We start from the raw sequence: 19,136 nt of genomic DNA, 5'->3' as shown, positions 1-19,136 counted from the left end.
AGAACAAAATTCTTTCTGACCAGAACATTTCATACTTCACAGAAATCCCACATCCCTCCCACTACACCACTTCTATATGAAACATAAAAGTTTTGCCTGGTGGACGTGTAAACAACTAGCTGTAAAAGAGCAATGATGTCATATGCAGCCCAGGGAGAGACTACAGATCTCTAAGTTCTGGCAGAGCACTAGCCTTAATCATGGGAATCACTGTGGCTTGATGGGAAGTGTAGTCTACTTGCAAGTTACAAGAGGCTTTTAAAAAAAAGAAAAAGCTTTAAACTCTACAAGAGAAGCTCAAGCATTAGGCTTTATTGTATTCTGAAGATTATCAGATTATTATTGAATTACTTTAAAGGAGGGCCAAGAACTAGATTATAAACTGATGAGGTGTTCTGGAGAATGCATTTGCTGTAAAAACTAAACCAGCATCCCACAGTAATTGAACAACAAATTGTGGAGGAAGCAGCACCCACCCATTGTCTATACCCGCCTGCCATGCAGGATTGTGGGGGTGGGGCTGTTGCCTATCTCCAATGGTCATTTGTCGAGAAGTGGGTACACCCTGGACAGGTCGTCAGTCCATCATTGGGCAACAGAGAGACACACAGGACTGACAACCATGCACACACACACACACTCATCCCAAAGGGCAATCTGGAGTAACCAATTAGCCTAACAGTCATGGTCTTGGACTGTACAAGGAAGTCTGACTACCTGGAATGAACCAACGCATGCACAGAGAGAACATGAAAACTCCATGCAGAAAGACCCCAGACCCAGATTTGCTGCAAGGAAGTGTTGCTACCAATGTATAATGTCCTAAAAATCAACAACATTCAAAAATATACCCTAAACAAGTTGTTCTCCTGGCTGAGGAATCACAACCGGCCCCTTTTCAAAAATAAATAAACAGTCTAACCCCAGTTTACCAAATACTTAATGTGAACTGGGAAAGACAGGCAATCATCCGGCCAATATAAATTTATAAAATTATACTGTCTTGGTAAGCACTCCTCCTAGGGTAGAAATACTAACATTATCTAAGAATTAAGTTCAACTTCTGGAAAACAACATACATTTAGTTTTCTACACATCTAGAACCAACTATCAGTCATACAGCGATGCTTACAGCGTCTTAATGTCAGTTTGAAGCTCAGTAACACCCTAACAGTGGCAACAGAGTAAAGCATGGCGTCATCTGCATAAAGATGCACTTTAGCTGAAGACATTCTTCCCAGAGTAGATAATAAAAATAGAAATCAAAACAGGGCCTAACATTGAACCTTGAGAAATTGACTTTAAAAAAACTTTAGAAATTTGTCTCCACCAATGAAAGGACATTCAGTCTGCTTAAATACATCCTGTGATCAACATAATCCCTTGGACAAAACAACAAACATGGCGGCAGCACAATTATGTTTCCTCTCCAATGTATTTACAACATTATTTGCTGTTGTTATGAGCAGACATGAAGCCAAACTGTGTTTCACCCAAGATCATGTCAATCAAATATTATTTTTAGCTGATTGTATATTTCAGCTTCCAGAATCTCAGTACATACTAATGATCATAAAAAAATCCAAACCTAAATCTTTTCATCAGAAGTGCCCAGCTCAATTTATGGAATAATAATGGCATCAAATAATAAATATAACTACATTGTTATGCCACTTTTAAATACTAGCTGATACCTACTTACACTCATCCCATCATGCAGACCAACCATCCTCAATCAAATGTATAAAATGGACAATATTTACAAATTGGAGTAAAAAAAAAAAGTTAGAAATGGGTGTCAATGTCAGCAACACAGTTGAACATTAAAATGGGTTTATATGTGTGTGTGTGTGTGTGTGTGTGTGTGTGTTGGGGGGGTGCAGAAGCTCTTGCATGCATGTTGGTCAGTGAGAGGCGCAGCACACAACAGACATGGCTATTAGATTTGTATTATGAATTGAGAAATCAATATATTGGTTAGGTAAGTAAGTCTTGTTTTACAGACTTTTTCCTAAAGGTCTGTAAAAGCACTATTGCATTCAGGACAAAAACTCACCTGGTGTGATGAACTCACCTGATTTCGAGCTGATTCAGATAAAGGAAAAACATTCAGGAAGATAAAGAGACAACGGTTTTAGATGATCAAACGACAAGCTGCGATGAGCTCATTCTGACTGATTTTTGGTTATTTTCTCATTCAGTCCTAAAAAGCGTGTCTGATAATTCAGCTGGTTGTGACAGGAAAAGGAAGCCTTTAACAGCTGCTGCATCCTGACACCTGATCATTATGCTGAGGGATGAAAGCGCAAAGTAGGAACAATTTTTATACAGAGAGCTGACTTTTTTTGTAGGTTGAGAAAAGGAAGCTTTTACAAAAAAAAAAAAAAAGGGTCCAGAAACAACGATTTAGATCAAAGATTATTCATGTTATAATGGAACAGTCAAAAACCACTCCTGAATACAACTGGGAACCCCTGCTGAGACTTTGATGAAGATCTATTTCCTTTTAAATGTTTCCCACCGAATACATAAAAAGGAATATGCAAACATCTCCATTTAGATATAGAAAGCTACTAGATACCTACCCCAAAAGGAGGTGCTACCGCCTTGGGGGACTGGATACTGAGGCACACCAAAACAATGTAACCCTTTGCTTCCTGTTCACAAATATGCACTACTCTGTGTTGGTCTATCACATAGACAACCCAATAAAATACAACACTTTTTGGCTTAAACACCATGTGTTCATTCAATTCAAAGAAAGGGAAACTAATTAAATGAAGTTCAAGAGGTCTGAATACATTTGAAAGTCACAGGAAGTAGTCAGTAATAATTACAATTTCAAGATAAGACTTAATACAAACTGGTAATCCAAAAATGTAAACCCAGAAGAAACAAAAAGGAACACACCCCAATGAAGAAGACCCAGCCTTATACATCTTAGGTAGAAAATGTGGGCTATACTGTGTGTGTGTGTGTGTGTGTGTGTGTGTGTGTGTGTGTGTGTGTGTGTGTGTGTGTGTGTGTGTGTGTGTGTGTGTGTGTGTGTCGGTTTCCATGGAGTCTGGCTGGGTTGAATGTGAGGAGGAAGTGACAGCGAGCGACAGGAGTACAGTTACAAAGGTGTGGACAGCAGGAGTCTAAATAACAGCGTGGCTCATGCGCCAATGAGCTGAATTACAGTTTGAAAAGATTAGGTCTGAGCCACTCAGAGATAACTTAAAAAAAGAAAAAGAGGCGTTTTCTTAGCATCACTCAGCTGATTGGTATTTAGATAGCATCTGATTGTTGCTATGGCGATCCGGGGATCCTAATTTGCCACAGTTCAGTAACGGTGAGTACATTCCCCACTCTGCGTGGCGACAAGAGAAATAGCAGCCCTCGTGCAGCCTAGTGGCCGCTGGATGAAGCTAACAACGAGCCTAGTGTCACGTCATGTTCATACCCCGGGGCAACGGAGAGTCACAGGCTACCCATCAGTAGTTCCTAGAAACTAGTCAAAAGAAACTGATCCCTCCCATCTAACTGTAACAATTAAGGTCAGCTCAAACCAAAAAAACAAACAAAAGAAAATTATCTGATTGTGACAGAGACAAGACTGTTTAGCTGATCAAATGAGAGTTGCTATAAAGTAAAAGTATGAATTTATTTTAGTGCTTTTTGCATATCTTTGCCAAACCAATGGGGGTAATCGCCTATTGTCTAGTTCAGATTTTAGTGGCTATTCTTGCTAAAAAGATTAGTGGTTAAAAGGGCTGTCACATAGGAGGTAGGTGATTTTTTTTAACCGTGTTTTAAGATTTTAAGCTTCAGGAAGGAGTCTGTCTGGTCTATACCGTCTTTTTGATTAATTTCCCACAAACAGTATCGTATTCCCCAGCTTTTGTGTCTGCGCTCTGGCTTCTCTCCTTGCGTTCACAAGAATCTGCCAGAGTTCAGCCGTGACCCAGACAGTGCCGGCCCTGTCATACAGGTTAGGGAAGCAGCGCTGCTTTAAAAAGGAACCAACATAACGAAGAAAGGTTTAAAGGATTTATGTTTTTAAATGAATTAAGTTACTGAAGCCAAATAACTCTGTGTGAGTCTGGATCTGAGCCACGATCTGCCACGTTGTGACCTAATGAGCCTTTCACATATCACAGCCCACCCATACTTACAGCTCGCCAAATCCGGCTCTTCTTTGTCCCAGCTGCCCTCAGCCTCTCTCGGACTGCTCCACATACACTGACTTGGCTGGCCGGATGCTCTGGGTAAACTGCATTGATAGGAGATGAGAACAGGCAAAAAAGAAAAACAAAACAAAAAAAACACAAGAGAAGGTTCTGTCAGTTTTTCACGGGTGGGAATATAATTTTTGTTTAAATGGATTGGCGAACAAGGTAGAGAACGAACGAACCTCTCCTTCTTTACCTTGTGCTTCGGACACCTCAGCGAGAAGTTATCTTCATTCAGAGAACAGTCTAAGCAGAAGACAAAAGATACCAAGCATAACTGGAAAAGCCCCACAGTGCAGTGGAAAACAGCGGAGAGTGGCGGCGTGCCGCGCGCCTTCTCACCTGCTTCAATAGCACACATGTAGTGGTAGCGCAGCGTGCAGCCTTTGCTGTAGCAGCCCAGCGTCGAGCCCACCATCTCGCAGAACGAGCAGCTCTGATGAAGATTTACAGGGTTTAAACAACGCTGTTCAGATTAAAACTAAAATCTGGGTTCCTACAAATACACTTCACTGCTTTAACAGACTGAAGTTTAGACATTTTCCAGCAATTCTATTAACCTTCTCGTTCCACCATCTGAGTGAACAATATTAACCCTAGTTGGGTTTTATAATCAGCCCAGTAGTACACCACAGTATCATCAGGTACACAAAAAGAAACAACATTCTGCCTCTTTCTTGGATCAACTAGGTTTCGATGTCTTTGACATTTCTAAACAAAGAAATTCAGTCCAGACTAAGCATGAAATCCAGTCAAATCTGATTAGTTTTTCCCCCCCAATTGTCTGTCCTGTTCCCTAAGCTAAGAGGAGAGGTATGTAGATCTTATTTTGTGTCCCTTCTGGCAATGTGGCAATAAGAATTGTTGCCTTAATGCCAAAAAGAGCCCAAGAGATTTTACTTTCACAAGTGGAGTCTTACAGTAATCGAGCAAAAATACTTCTAGACATTTAAAAAAAAAATGTTAATCAAAAAAAAACTGTCACTGTTTAGTTTGGTATTTAAACCACACCCACATTAAAAAAAAAGACAAAAAGTTCAAATTTAAGACTTAAAACTTTTCTAAAGGTCAATAAAGTTGTAACACTTTAAATCTTTGTAGGGGCCTCTCCTTCTGTAACTCAACAAGCAAGACAATCATTGATGTGGACAAAAACTTAATGTCTGAAGATCTAAAACAAAAAAAAAATATGTTTTAGTAAAATGCTCAATTTATTTAATGTGTTTATAGATTCTGATATATTTTAGATAACTAATATCAAAGACTGTGCAAGAATCCTGTCAAACACACTAAAAAGGAACAAGTCAAGCCAACCCTGACAAAAGAAAACTGCAGCCACACTCACCGTCTCTCTGGCGCCATCTAGTGCCTCCTGCAGGCCGTACAGTCTCCCGTTGACCAGGTACACTCCACTCGTCCACACGATACATCCTTCGTGCACCCACAGCTCCTCGGGGTCCATGGGCATCAGTGGCAGCTGTGCGAGTTGTGCCAAGGGTCCCAGGGAGTCCAAGGCAGGCGGCGGGGGCTGGAAGGGCAGGGACGCCTTGCTGTTGGATGGCACCATCCTGGGGGAGTCCTCGCTGGACTTGTGCCGCCTTTTAAAGCGGGGATGGGAGGTCAGCTTTCTGTGCTGAGGTCGCTGCTGAGTGTCCTCCGTCAGCTGCTGCGGCTGCTTCGGTGCCTGCTGCTGCTGCTGCTGCCGGTCGCTTTCCAGGTCTGGCTCTCTCTTAAGCTCAGGGATAGGCCGCATATCAGGGTTTTTATCCCAGGTCAGAGGTGTTTTAGGAGGGTTAGGGGTGTTGCCGTGCGTCATCATGGTCGTCGTCTCCTCGGTCGCAGCTGTGGAGGCAGTTCTTTCTGATGGGTTGGAGCTGGAGCTGTCGGTCTCAGATGAGGGCTTGTTGAAATGAGCGAGCCGTGTTTGAGGGACTTGGAGCGCAGCCAGAGCGTCCGTGTCTGAGTTTGGTCCGGTTTTGTTTGGGCCCGTGGCGGCCTGACACTGCCTGATCTGGGGCTGGTTCTTGGGGAGCTTAGCGGCGTATTCGGCCGGATAGTACGGCCCGTAGAGATCGCCGAGGTGTTTGTAGTTTGCCCATTTCTGACACAGGCAGCACAACAGGCGGCCGGAGTGATTGGTCTCTGTGATCACTGGCCCTGTAACAACATAGCCAGATGAAGGAAGTGCTTTGCCCGACTGGAGCGCGGTTTCCACCTCATCCGTCTCCCTTTTCTCCAGCTCTCTGTCTCTCCGAGATAACTGCGAGGAAAGAGCTGAGGTCAGGAGCGAATCAATTCCACCTCCTCCTGCTGCTGCCGCCGCCGCCGCTTTCCCCCCTGCTGCACTGCGCTCTCCCTTCATCCTGTCATCCTCGGCGTTCACAATGGTGCACACCGCTCCGATCTCAGGGATTTTTTTCTCCACGTGTATGTGAGGGATGAACAGGCCTTTTCTGCTTGGATCTGCGCAGCCTCTGTTTGCGCTCAAACTCCCCGCTGCCCCCAGGGGGGCCTCCGGCTCGTCTTTAGACACCGGGGGCGCGGCCGCTACCGGCGCTCTCCTCCTCCTCCTCTGCCGCCCCCTGGCTTCCAGCGGCTCGCCGTCAACCTTTGCACCTCGGCGTCTGCGGCGCACCTGCTTCGTCTCGATCTCCGGCTGTGTGTCCTCGCTCTCGACGTCGGGTTTCACCGCCTGGGTCAGAACAGGGGGGGCTAACGGGGGAGTGCTCGCATTATCGGACAGAGGGGGCGCAGTGGGCGTTGACGTGATGCTGGGAGGTTCTGCCGCTGGCGGGGTGGAGGCGGGTGCCGGGGTTGGGGGGGTCGGAGTGGTCGGAGCCGGGGGAACACTTAGAGCTGTGTTCTGCGGTTGGACTTGAGCCTGGGCCTGCACCGGGACTTGGGTTTGAGCCCGTTTCTGCTTATTCACGCTTCCAACGGGCCTGCCCTTCTTCTTGCCAGATGGGAAATAGCCCTTGGGCACGACATTCTCCAACGGCTTTGAGTCTGTCGGCGACAGGCTGGACCGTCCAGAGGACATCTGATGTTGTCTGTTCAGCATGTGGCCTTGGTGGGGCGGGGTGGTCCCGTAGTAGTCGCTGCCAGGGTAATCATCAAATCCCATGCCGGATTCTTGCAGTTTCTGTCGAAGGAGGTTAGCAGCAGAATGCTCGCCCCTTCGAGTCTCGAGCTGCTGGTAAGTGTTTGTGAAATGCTGAATGTCTGACAGGGCGGACGAAGATGGAGGCGGAGAACCCTGGACCGGGCGGGGAAGAGGAGGGGGAGGAGGTAACGGGCCGAGCAAGGCAAAGTCTTCCTTGTCGCCGGATGCAGACGCCACAGAGGCCCCCAACCCGAAGTCAAAATCTTGCTGCTTGATTTGAGACGTCTGATGGGAGTCACAGGGGAAGGAAGGTGGCGGCAAAGGCCCGGTTTCATCAACGCCTCGGAAAGGAATCATGTTATTCAATGAGGAACTTTCATCCATGTAACTATCCTCGCCTCCTGCAACCCTGGGGAAATGTGCCAAGTCTTGGTCCTGTGACTCATTAAATGTTGGTAGTTCTGAGTGCAAGAAACCGGGGTAATGATTTGAGTCGTCGTTGGTGGGGGCTGCCGGCTTTTTAATATTTGGGGTGATTTTCTGCACTATTGCCTCCAGTTTCAGGCCTCGTCCTTTTCTGGCGGCCAAAACCTTGGTGTTGCCGCCTGACGGAGACAGCGGCTGTATGAAGGCGTTCTCGCCCGGCTGCGGGGAGGAGAGTCGCGGGCACGGCATTTCTGCGCTGGACGAGTCGTCGTCATTGTGATGGCCGGGCTCCGACTGAGCTCCGGGAGAGTGATGAGAGTTTGTGGCGGCCCTCTGCTGGGCTGCGTCCTGGAGCAGTCGTTTTGCAGGAATGGGAGAGATGAAAGAGCGAACCCGTCTTCTTAACATCAGAGGGTTTGTGTCTCCGGAGCCTCCGGCTTTTGTCAGACGCGGCGCCTGTGGTTGAGTGGCGTTTGTTTCTGCAGGAGGCTTAGAGGAGACGGGCGGAGGGGGTGGGCAAGGGTGTTTGGTCTCTTCCGGGGCTCCTCTGGAGGGTTCGAGTTTGACGGCACCGTGGCCGTGAGCCATCTGCGTCGAAACGTGGCTGTGTGATGCGACGGGAGGAGGGGCAGGAAGAGGAGGTTGTGCCCTATAGTAGGCGTCTCCCTCCATCATCCGAGCGCCCTCTCTTGCGGGGTGCGTCGACTCCCACATTTTCATATCATAGTAAGGGTTTGGATGGTGCACTGGCTGGGCTTTGCTCGGGTGTTCAACTTGCATGTCAGCCGGTGGGATCAGTCGCTGTCTCTGCTCTGATTGGTTGACCTTGTGTCTTCCAGGAGAGGCTCCCTGCTGCATCATCATCTCTTTGGGAGGCCTGTTTATGGCCTTTACCCACTCGCCCATGTCATGAGGGGGATGAGGGGGGCCACGGGGGTGTGGATACATTTGAAGCTTAGTGCTGGATTGAGACTGAGGAGGTAAATGGTGGAAGGGATAATGGAGATTAGAACGGGACATCACGTTGTCTTCTCTCGAGTCTCCGTATCGATATCCGGGAAACGTGCCGCCGCTGGCAGATGACAGGTCGACTCCATGGAGGTACGAGTGATGCCTTGCTGGTGAGGACAAAGCAGTCATGCTCACAGGGCGGGGGGTAACAGGAGCTACATCGACGGCGCCTCGCCGGTAGGGGTCAGCACTCACTCCAGCTGACAGATGAGAATTTTTGGAATGATAATCCGCCTCGTATTCACCGCCGTGGTTCTCGGTTTGCGAGTTTCCAGACTCTTTAGACACGACTTCTGTCTTCACTTGTTTTTCACCGACATCCTTTTTACTGAGGTCGCTGGGTGCTGCCGGGGAGAAAAAGGGTTTCTGAATCACCGAGGCTCCACTCTGACTTTTCTCCCGTTCCTTTTCCCTTTCCGCCTCCCTTTCGCGCTCGGGCGTGCCCCGTCGGTTCGGTGACACGTCGCAGATGACAGATCGCCGCTCCGATGCCGCCAACGTGGAGCCCGACTGTTTCTGAGATTCGGATTGAGAAATCAGAGTCAACGGCTCAGGCTCTTGCAGAAGGAGCTCCTGTACGTTAGATAATGGCTTTCTCTGCGGCACAGAGTAGTCAGATAAGCTGATGTGTTTAGCTGGGGGTTGCTGAGACTCTGCAGCCTGTGTTAAAAGGCTCTGGGACACACCACTATCAGGTTTTTCAGCATTTTGCACAATCTTAGGATTGGAGACTTCTGACTTTACTAAGGGCTGCATATCTGAGGCAAAATCAGGCTCACTTGCGTGTTTCTGATTGGCAGGCTTTCCGATATGAGCTGAATAATTTGAACCCTCAGGAACTCCGCCTTGCATCCGTGCACCCTCGGTCAAGCCGAGCGAATGTCTGGCTGGAAACTGCTGGGGCGCTTGATGGCGTGCAGGGAACGTCTGCTCTGGTCTGCCGTAGCGTCTGTCTAAATTGTAGCCCTGGAGAACTTCTTGCAGGAGACTCGGGAACTGCTGCATCTGGGAGTTGTCCTCCTGCGCTTTCGACCCTCCCCCGTGACCTCTCTTCACGAGGGCCTCGGCCACGGAGCCAGATCCGTCTTTCAGAGGCACGGGACCGTAAGCGGTTTGCGAGTGCTGGTACCCAAAGTATCTGGGGTTTGTTTCCATTACAGACGCTGAGCCGGCTCTCGCTCTGTTTTTCATGGACAAATCTGAGCCATATGTTGATTCTGGGTAGCTGTATTTATGTGCAGCAGGCTGAGGAGGATTCTGAGACCTCCCACTGTTGGACTTTTGATGATGGGCCGAATACAGGCTGAGATCTACACCCTCCTCCCCATTATGACTGCTTGCCTCTTTTGAATAAGAGAGTGACATTTTCTCTTCAACACAGTTGTCTTGGGGATGCTTACTTTTGTCAGTGTGACTTGAAACGATCACACCAACGCTGCTGACAATCTGTTGCTCCTCCGAGGCCTGTTTTTCTTTCTCCTTGTTACTGTGCGACTGGGATTCAGAGTGCAACATACTTTCCTTCTCCTGGCCATTTTTTGCACTCGCTCCGTCTTGTTGCATTTGGCTGCTGACCTTCTGTGTTTTCCCAGCTGCTGCTTCACTTTCCTTTTTAACTTCCCCACCTCTGTGGTCGTTGTACGCCAGACCAGTTTCTGGGACACAGTTCTGCGTTATGGCAGGAGGGTTGTTTGAGGAGGAAGAGGACGAGGAAACTGGAGGCGCTGAGTGTAAGGTGAGGCCACCCTCAGAGGATGGAGAGGCTGCTGATGAAGGAATGTTTGCTTCTTTTGTTTTAGCCTCTGGGACTGCTGTCTCTTTTGATTGCGTATGAGGGGCACCTGTTTTCACACTGCAAGCCTGTCCAGCCTGCGTTTGGGTTGGATTATAGGCGGCTGCTTCAAACCCAGCGCTCCCACCACTCACCTGCCTCCCTTTCCCATGCTCCCCCTCCGACAGCTGCTCTTCTCTCTCCACTTTGGCCCCCAATGGCGCTCCGACGGGCATCAAATTAGAGTCTTCCTCCGCCCCGTCACCGGTCCTGACGTCCTTGACCGTGCTGCCGCTCGAGGCCGCGCTTAAATTCCGACTCCTGGGTCGTGACGGGGGCGCGCAGTGCGCCGCCTGTGGCGTCTGCCCGCCGTCCCTCTTCTTCTGCGAGAACACGGTGTCGGTGAGGAGCATGTGCTGGACTGTGTTCGGCAGGTTGGCCACCTGGGAGCTCAAGGCGCTGAGACTATTCAGGCCGGCATCCTGCATTCGGTCAAGAGAGGAAGTGGAATAAACGGAGGCGCCTTCCTCTCGGGACCCCTGGCTCATTTTACTTCGACCCACTGGAGGTAGATTGCTCCCTCCGACAGCGCTCAGGCTGTGAGCTTTTTGGCTTCCGCTGCTGCCGCAACTACTGATGCTGCTGTTGGAGTTGGGTGTGGGGCTTAACTGGGGCGCGGTCTGCAGTAACCTACCGTGGCTGCTACGGGCGCCCGTCATGGGGGGGCCGTGATTTGAAGCACTTCCAGGTGCCTCAGAAACCCCCATTAGCGGCGAGGGAGAGGAGCTACAGCTGGGGGAGTGAACCGCCGAGGCAGCAGGGGAGGGGTTGGATATCGGGCTAAAGTTTTGGTTCATGTGAGTTTGCTGCGCGTTCGAATGCATTGGGGATTTGGCTATTTCTTGGGGGGATGGCTGAGCTATGCTTGGGTTGGGGGCCTGATGATGTTTCGCATAAACAGCACCCGGAGACGGGCCCTGGTGAGGCATTTTTAGAGAACCGTCATGGCCGACCCCTGAACTGTGCTGCGAGTTTCTGTGCTGTAGTGTGGCCTGCTTGTGGAGTGAATGAGCCTGGGGGAGGTATCCAGAATAATTCGAAGCTGGGTAATTCTGCTGGACGCTCTCCACTGGCCCCACGTTGTTAGCTGCTCCTGCACCAGAGACCGAGTTGGAGCTAGCGTTGACACTTGGGGAACTGTTGACTTTCGCATCAAAGCTGGTGTTTGCCGCTCCGTCCACATATTTGTGGGGAGGTGGGCTGTACATTCCAGACGACCCTGTGGATGCTCCCCCCTGCGGAGAGTAATGAGGGTACTGTGGGGTCATCCTGTGCCCGGAGTGTTGGTAGCTTCTTTGCTGCTGTGCATGGTGGACAGGAGGAAAGCTCTGCCCGTGCTGGCGCTGTTGCATCTGAGAACCTGGAACGGACTGCATCACGGGGTTCTGGTTCAAATTGTACTGGTGAGAGGGAGAGAAGGCTCCGGCAGTCCCCACCGAACCGGCAGCAGAGCCGTAATCCACCGGGTACGGGGACATCAGGCCAGATGACGCGGCGGAGCCGGATCCAGCATGGCGATACTGGTGGGGTAAATGTCCGTCAATACCGGGGTAGCCAAAACCTCCCCCGTAAGCCATGCCTCCCCTCCTGTGTCTGTCTTTTCCACACATTGAAAAATAATAATCCATGGCCTCCTTCCTGTAGGGGTTGTTGTTGTTGCCGGTGTGGACGCCGCCCTGCGTCGGCTCCAACGCGCCTCGGTTCCTCGCGCCGTACGCCAGCATGTGGCTGGCCTGACTCGGGTGGTGGTGGCCTCTGTGAATGCTCTGCTGCTGCAACCCGACGTACTCTTCCGTCATCCTCGGAGAGATCTGGGGCTCCACCGGCAGAGGGGGATACGGCGAGCCACCCACGCTCCTCCCGCTGAACCCAGGAGGGATTGTGGGTGGAGCCGGGCTGTTGGAGAAATTCTGCATTTTTCTTTCCCGCCCGATTTCAGATTTGAGGGAGAAAAAAAAAGGGGGGGGGGGGAGATCTGTCAGTGTCTATAACAGGCACTCATTTGGCCTGCAGATGCATTTGGTCTCTTTTTCAGTGCTTTTTTTTTTTCTTTTTCTGACTGTGTTCAGACTCCTCTCTGCTCTCTCACACGCCTTCAGCATTCACGTTTGCCTTTCTTGGTCATCCGTCATTTAACGTTAAACTGTTCCACAGCAGCGGTTTGCCAAAATAGGGGTAATCCATTTATTCCACTTGAGATTCCATCAAATCCAGTTGGTGTGGTCAGTAAATCCACGCACGGACGTCGTTCGCGTTTCCCCTCAGAGATCGGTCTGGAAGACACAAAAAGACAAGTCAGAGGAATCAGGAACTGTGACATTCAACTAGAGTTTTCAATTGATTACAACCCAAAATATCTTAATCTGATTGACAAAGAAGAGATTATTTAATTTTCAATGTTTTTTGAGCGTTTCCAGAGTTGCACCAATCAGGCCTTTCCTGGCCATTACAAACTCACAGGCTTGATTGAGATCTGACCTTCCAATTCTGATTTTAATCAATTTGAACCACAACCCATAAGAAATAAATAAATGTGCTGCCAGTTCTTTTACAAAAGTTGCAGACTGTCAGTCATACACAAGTGCAAATAATAATCTAGTTCTTGTACTTTCTGTTGAAGACATATATCCCCATATAGCCTTCGTATTCTATCAGCGCCACTGCTAAGTGTTCAGATTGACAGCCTGGGGGAAGAAACGGCCTCTGTGACGGCTGTTTTATTTTTATATAAATAGCGCTCTGTAGAACCAACCAGAAGATCTTTTTTTTCCCCCTGTATGTAACCCAATGATCACCCAGAGCCAATCAAGGGGAGAGAAAGAATAGCCAATTCCAACATCTGGCCAACTGGTTGCTGCATCTCCAGAAATATAAATTATGCATTTAATAAGAGACTTGTTTCATTCTTTTTAGCACCCTGCCTTAATCTGAGACGAGCACTGCACAATACTCCTGCTCATCTTTTAATATGCATTATGAGAACATTAGATCTGTCCTTGCATGAACAATACATGCTCTAGCCGTCCCCCGAGGACCTAAAGCAGATTAGTTGGGAGAAAAAAAATAGTTGGGGATTGAGTTTAGGCAACAGAATAACACGTCGACAACACTCCCTTTTATAATGTAAACAGTTAACCTTGTGGAAGATCCAAGTCCATTACACGTGTTCAATATTGAAACTTGGTCGAAGAAGAAAAAAACAAAAACAAACGGTAGTTGTTTCAGGAGATAGCTGGAGGCAGGATCGCAGCAGCTTTTATGGGGTCAGTATCTTTAATTGCCGTTTGAGGCACACGCCTCTTATCTGTCTCAATTGCACTGTAAAACTGTTAATAGTCCCAAAACGACTGTGTTTGCGGGGCTCCTCAAACAAAAGCAGCACAACAACAAAGCACGCTGCTCAATGCAAAGCATGCGGTAAAACAGGACCAGGAAGGGCTGCTAACACAAGCGATAAGGCCTAATCAATCAAAGTGACGCACACCACGCAACCCGGTTCGTTTGGATTGGGCTGGATTTTAGGGAGCAAATCTGAAGGAACGACAGGACCTTCAGGGTCATCCACTCATCACAATATCCAGGGTTCACACACATCTGTTGTGTCAAAAATTCGACACGTTTCCCAAACTTACATTTTCCAGAGTTTTCAATTCTATTTTTGCCACCAAACGTTGAGGCGAAACTGTGACATTTCCATTTGAATTCATGGGAGAAAAACAGGCAGAACCTGGACAAGCAGAACCTTTAGAAAAACAAATCTTGCACGGGTTGAGAGACAGAGAGACGGACTGCTGGCTGGTGAACAAAAGGATGACTGGATTGTTTTGACAGATCATGAAAATTGACTGTTTATTATCTAATTTCATTATCTTCCAATGACTGATAAGTGAATGGATGACAAAGGATTTAGCAGAAGGATGAACTGAAAGAATGATGGATGGATGGATGACAAAATAAAACGAACTGAACGGATGAACGCTTGTTTATAATCCATTTAAAAATGGGTCAGAAACAAGTGGATGATGACAAAGAAAAATAAACGTACGGGTGGCACGGATGGATGAAAATAATTGCTAGATGAAGGATGAATGTATAGACGCTCGGATAATGCAGAAATGGATGCATGTAGGAGCAGATTATGAACACCCGACAAGAAGGCAAAAGGATGGAAAAGTTCATGGATGAATAGACGAACCGATGGGTGGAGGGCCTGACTGGCAAACGGACGGATCATTTAAGCACAATTGTCATTAGAAATACTCATTTTCATGTGCCTATAGAGGACATGGAGCCCACGAAGAAAAAAAATAATGATCCATTTTCTATTCTCGCCTTGCAGACTAATTAAGACTTTGATGACACTTAAGTCACATCCATACTTTCCCAGCCTGAGGAGTAAACCCTGAACTGTGTACTAACCCAGGCAGCAGCATATTTCCAACAGTGCAGCAAATAATATAAAAAAAAGAAGAAGAAAACAGGCTGTCTCAGTGCAGTCTGTCAGCCAGTCAATCACCAGCAGAGCTGCCTAATTGATGCAAGCAGACGCAGTGTTGTTGCAGGGAATGAGCCAGCGTTAGCTCGGGTTTGTTTGTATGGCTTGTCATACTGCCATCAATACCACATTGGGGGGGCTTTTGCACTGCAGATGTAGCAGCTCCTCGTTAGCCGGCAGCAAGCAATACGCATTGCAATTAGCTTTTGTAGAGCTGCTGCCTCTTGTTAGCCTCGGCAGGTTAGCCCTAGCTAGAAACACCTCAGATATCTGCAATTAAATATGCGAGCTAGCCACGTAAACTGAGAGCTAGCTAAGATGGAACCCCTCGCTAGCATCCCTGCGAGTCTGGCTATTTGTGTTTATTACATTCTTACCAGCGTTTCACACACAAGCGTGGGGTTAAAAAAAAAAGAAGAGAAAAACAGAGAAAAGAGGGGGAGCAGCTACTGAGCAGAGGTGATTAGGTGCAGATGTTACTCCCTCGGAAATCACCAGAGCCTCTCGGTTAAATGGGTTAGCTAGCAGCGAGAAAAATAGCGTCTCCTAGCAGGGGGAGCCGCCGTGGCGTTACAAAAGCCGCCGTCACGCAGTCTGACATTTTTCCCCCCCCACTCGACAAACACGGAGAAACAACCCACTCCCCCCCGGAGGAGAGGCGAGTGAGCCGGAGCCAGGGGCTAGCTAGCGCTCCGCGGGCATACCTGGCAACGCAGCGACACAAGGCCCCACGGAGAGTGAAAGGCTGTTTTGTGACAATCCCGCTGCTGTGGCAGGAAACCCCAGCCTGGAGCCGAGCGCTCCGCCGCGCTTCCCCCTCCTCAGCCTTCCGAGTCCAGACAACCCCGAACCGAGCGGCGGCGAAGTCGGGGGGCCCGTCACGACACCCAGATCCCGGGCCTCCTCTTCTTCTTCTTCTTCTTCTTCTTTTGTCCTTACACCTCCAGAAATGATGAGAGCGGAGCACAATCGGGGTGCCAGCGGGTCCCGTAACCAGTGAGGTCCATACACCCCCGCCCCCTCCCCTCTCTTGTTTCCCCCTCTCCCTCTCTCTCCCTCTCTCTCTCCTCTCCCTCTCCCTTCACACACCGCTGAGGTGCTTTCACCTATGTCCAACTAAAACGAAACAACATCGCTTTTCTCTACCAGCCTCCTCTGACGCGCGAAGACTTTTCAGACGCCGGCTTCCGTCGCCAGAATCCAGTTTCATTCCTCCTGATATTCGTTTTCCTGTTAGACTGTGTTTTTTTTTTCCTCCTCTTTTTTTTCTTCTTCTTCTTCGTGCAACAGAAAGACCGCCTTGAAAATGCATACACACTCATATTCCTGCACCCCCCCCCCCCTCTCCCTCATTTCTCTCCATCACGTCCCTCCACCACCATCACCCCTCCTTCTCTGAAGCTTTGGCTTTTTCCTTGATCTTGGCGTATTTCTGCCATAGAAATGCTACATATGTATTCTTTCTTTATTTTTTATGGTTTTATTTTTGCAGGAGCATGCTGCTCCCCCTGTTCCTTTGTTCATATTTCATGTCAAGTGAAAGTGAATTAGCCTGATGAAGGCACCAGGGGTACAAAGGCAATATGGATGGAGAGGAGTCAGGACTGAAAGCAGTGCAGGCAGGGAGGCTGTGTCTGTAATGAGCAGAGCAACAGATAGAAGAACATTTGTGAGGGGACAGGGAAAAAAAAGGCTTTTGTCTGCAGCAGAGAGAAAAAATTAAACTGTTTGTTGGAGCGTTTATAAGGTAGTCGACATTGACAAATGTTGGTGAAAATAAATTTAAAGGAGGAGGCACACAGAAGAGGAAGAAGTAGAAAAGATTAGCCTGTTTCCCATTTGCGCGTATTTGGATGGATGACATCACGGGAGGCACAAGAATAGGAGCTGATCAGCTGCCATTAGCAAACATTACAGCAGATGAGAGATCTTTGACGGATTTCGACAGAGCTGGAAAGCTGCTGGGGGTTCGGCCTTCTGTGTTTGAGCCAGACTTCGACTCCGATGACCCACAACTAGAGACGTATCAGATATGGGTACAACTGACTGACCTGGTCCAAAACTCCTAAATGGAATGAAGAATGGATTTCCACAGGAGGATTTCTCTAAATACACCGTATTCAACCCCCCCCCCCCCCCCCCCCTCCCCCCCACCCAATTCACCATTTTATACCTCTCTACTGCATCCCTGAATAGTTTTAAGTGGATACTGTATAAATATTTCTACATTTAGGACTGGAGGGAAAAGGCTTTAACGAGTGCCATTTTTAAAAATGTATTACTTATGCATATGTCGTTTGTTTGGTCCCTCATAGATGACCAACTCTCCATCTCTCACTCCTGGCTCCTCTGAGGCGAAAAGAAAGGGGCTGGAAGCAGAGGGAGAAGCTAATGTCAACTGAGCAGAGCAACAGATAGCCAAGTTCTGAGAGAAAAAGTTTTTTGTCCCCGTGCTTTTGAAGACACCACCCAGGGTAATAAAGTTTGGATTTCCACTGCACGATTTCACAAACATTGGAAAAGGCACGAGAATGACCGGGTCAGCTGACATCAACACATACAATGGCAGATGAGTTACGTGGCGGATTTGAAAGTACTGGAGCTCCATTGGAGTTTCGTCCACATGTGGTTTAGCCAATGCTCCAGTCTGATGACCACCAAAAAGAGATGCATCAAGAAATTAAATGCTGGCGAGACTTGACTGAATTGTCAGTTTGATCCACCATAACTGGCGACTGGCTGATTGGAAATAAAAAAATAAAAAAAATAAAAATAAGTGAGTAAACTCACAATGGTTTTTAATTATTTCCATATATTACAGTTTTATAAAAGAAAACCATTGTTGGGCAAAAGTGGTATCGCCAAGTTAAAGCTTTATGAGAACCAGAAATAATCGTTTTTGGAACTTTTAACAAAATTAAACTTTGTACATTTTCTCCTACATTTGTTTTGTGTGCACATTTGCCCCTTTTAGACAGAATACATGTTGTATTACGCTTGTATCTAAAATAACTGTGCAACTCATTAGTGTAGCTCCAAACGTTAACTGAAGATATTAAATCTGATTTAAAATCTGAAGATATTAAATCTGGCCATTCCAGTGTGAACTGTTCCTATGCCGTTTGTCTTATCATCGCCAGGTTTTCCTTAAATCCTTACAGTGTTTTCCACGCCGCTTATTTAAGGAAAGAGGACTAAAAAGAACTCCTCGGCCTGTGTGAGAGACATGAGCACATGGAAGCTTGTTGTTTTTTTTTAGGGGGGGGTACATTTAATTGGGATTTCATACAAACTTTACGACGCAACTAAAGAAATAGCAAAAATAAAATAAAACTAAAATGAGTTTGATGAAATAAAAAAAAATAGCCTGGCAAGTAGCTTTAAGTTTGCCGTGCTCACATTAAATAACTGCACCCTGAGTGTTAGTTGCTGGAGAAAAACAAAAAAAGTGCTTGATTCCTGAGGATGACTTAAAGACGTTAACTCTCATTCTATTACCACCGCCACAACAATAGGGGTGTAACAGCAACCTTCTTCACAAGTTAATTTATTGTGTTGTCTCTGGCTTGGCTTATCTTCCCTCACACACGGCCCGCTACCGAGGAACAGTCTCCAGTCATCGTAATGATGTGCCCTATGCCCCCCCATCCGTGCTGATGCACTTTTAATATACTGCAGTGTGCCTTACATGCAGCCTCTCTCTCTCTCTCTCTCTCTCTCTCTCTCACACACACACACACACACACACACACACACACACACACAGTCGCCACAACATGCATCGATACATAAAAACTGACATATGGACAAAAAATGGACCCCAGCTTTTTATTCGCAAACAGTCGGTGCCCAGTGTCCGCATTCAGCCAAACACTTAACCCGTCAATCACAGAGTAACATCTCCCCGTTTCCAACCAACAGTTCAATACATTTCATTCCCTTGCAGATGCACGTCTATTTCTATCATAGTTGCCATAGCAACTGCATCACAGCGCCTTAACGGAGGATAATTTTTAGGCTGTGTTTTCTTTTTATTCTCATTGACGATTTCATGCA

The 19,136-nt window shown here is 47.7% G+C and overlaps 1 protein-coding gene across 7 annotated transcripts in view; it reads right to left on the bottom strand.

Annotated features, from left to right (window-relative positions):
• The window catches only part of tcf20 (transcription factor 20), a 30,820-nt gene extending 14,749 nt beyond the window's left edge, over positions 1–16,071 (bottom strand). For 2 of the 7 annotated variants that reach the window (XM_036148374.1, XM_036148375.1), the window contains exons 1-7: positions 15,785–16,071; positions 5,560–12,858; positions 4,557–4,650; positions 4,397–4,460; positions 4,158–4,255; positions 2,075–2,085; positions 477–565 (exon numbers count right to left, since the gene is read on the bottom strand). In XM_036148374.1, coding sequence (XP_036004267.1) covers positions 477–565; positions 2,075–2,085; positions 4,158–4,255; positions 4,397–4,460; positions 4,557–4,650; positions 5,560–12,501 — 7,298 coding nt within the window. In that variant the 5' untranslated portion in view covers positions 12,502–12,858; positions 15,785–16,071. Of the gene's footprint in view, positions 1–476; positions 566–1,995; positions 2,086–4,157; positions 4,256–4,396; positions 4,461–4,556; positions 4,651–5,559; positions 12,859–15,784 lie in introns of those variants that run through there. The other 5 variants (XR_002426652.2, XM_012879662.3, XM_021307110.2 and 2 more) reach the window with 4 other exon arrangements.
• Positions 16,072–19,136: the final 3,065 nt, after the last annotated feature.

Source organism: Fundulus heteroclitus, chromosome 16 (assembly GCF_011125445.2).
Source record: "Fundulus heteroclitus isolate FHET01 chromosome 16, MU-UCD_Fhet_4.1, whole genome shotgun sequence".
Taxonomy (NCBI): domain Eukaryota; kingdom Metazoa; phylum Chordata; class Actinopteri; order Cyprinodontiformes; family Fundulidae; genus Fundulus; species Fundulus heteroclitus.
This window is presented reverse-complemented; position numbering and strand designations above follow the sequence as displayed.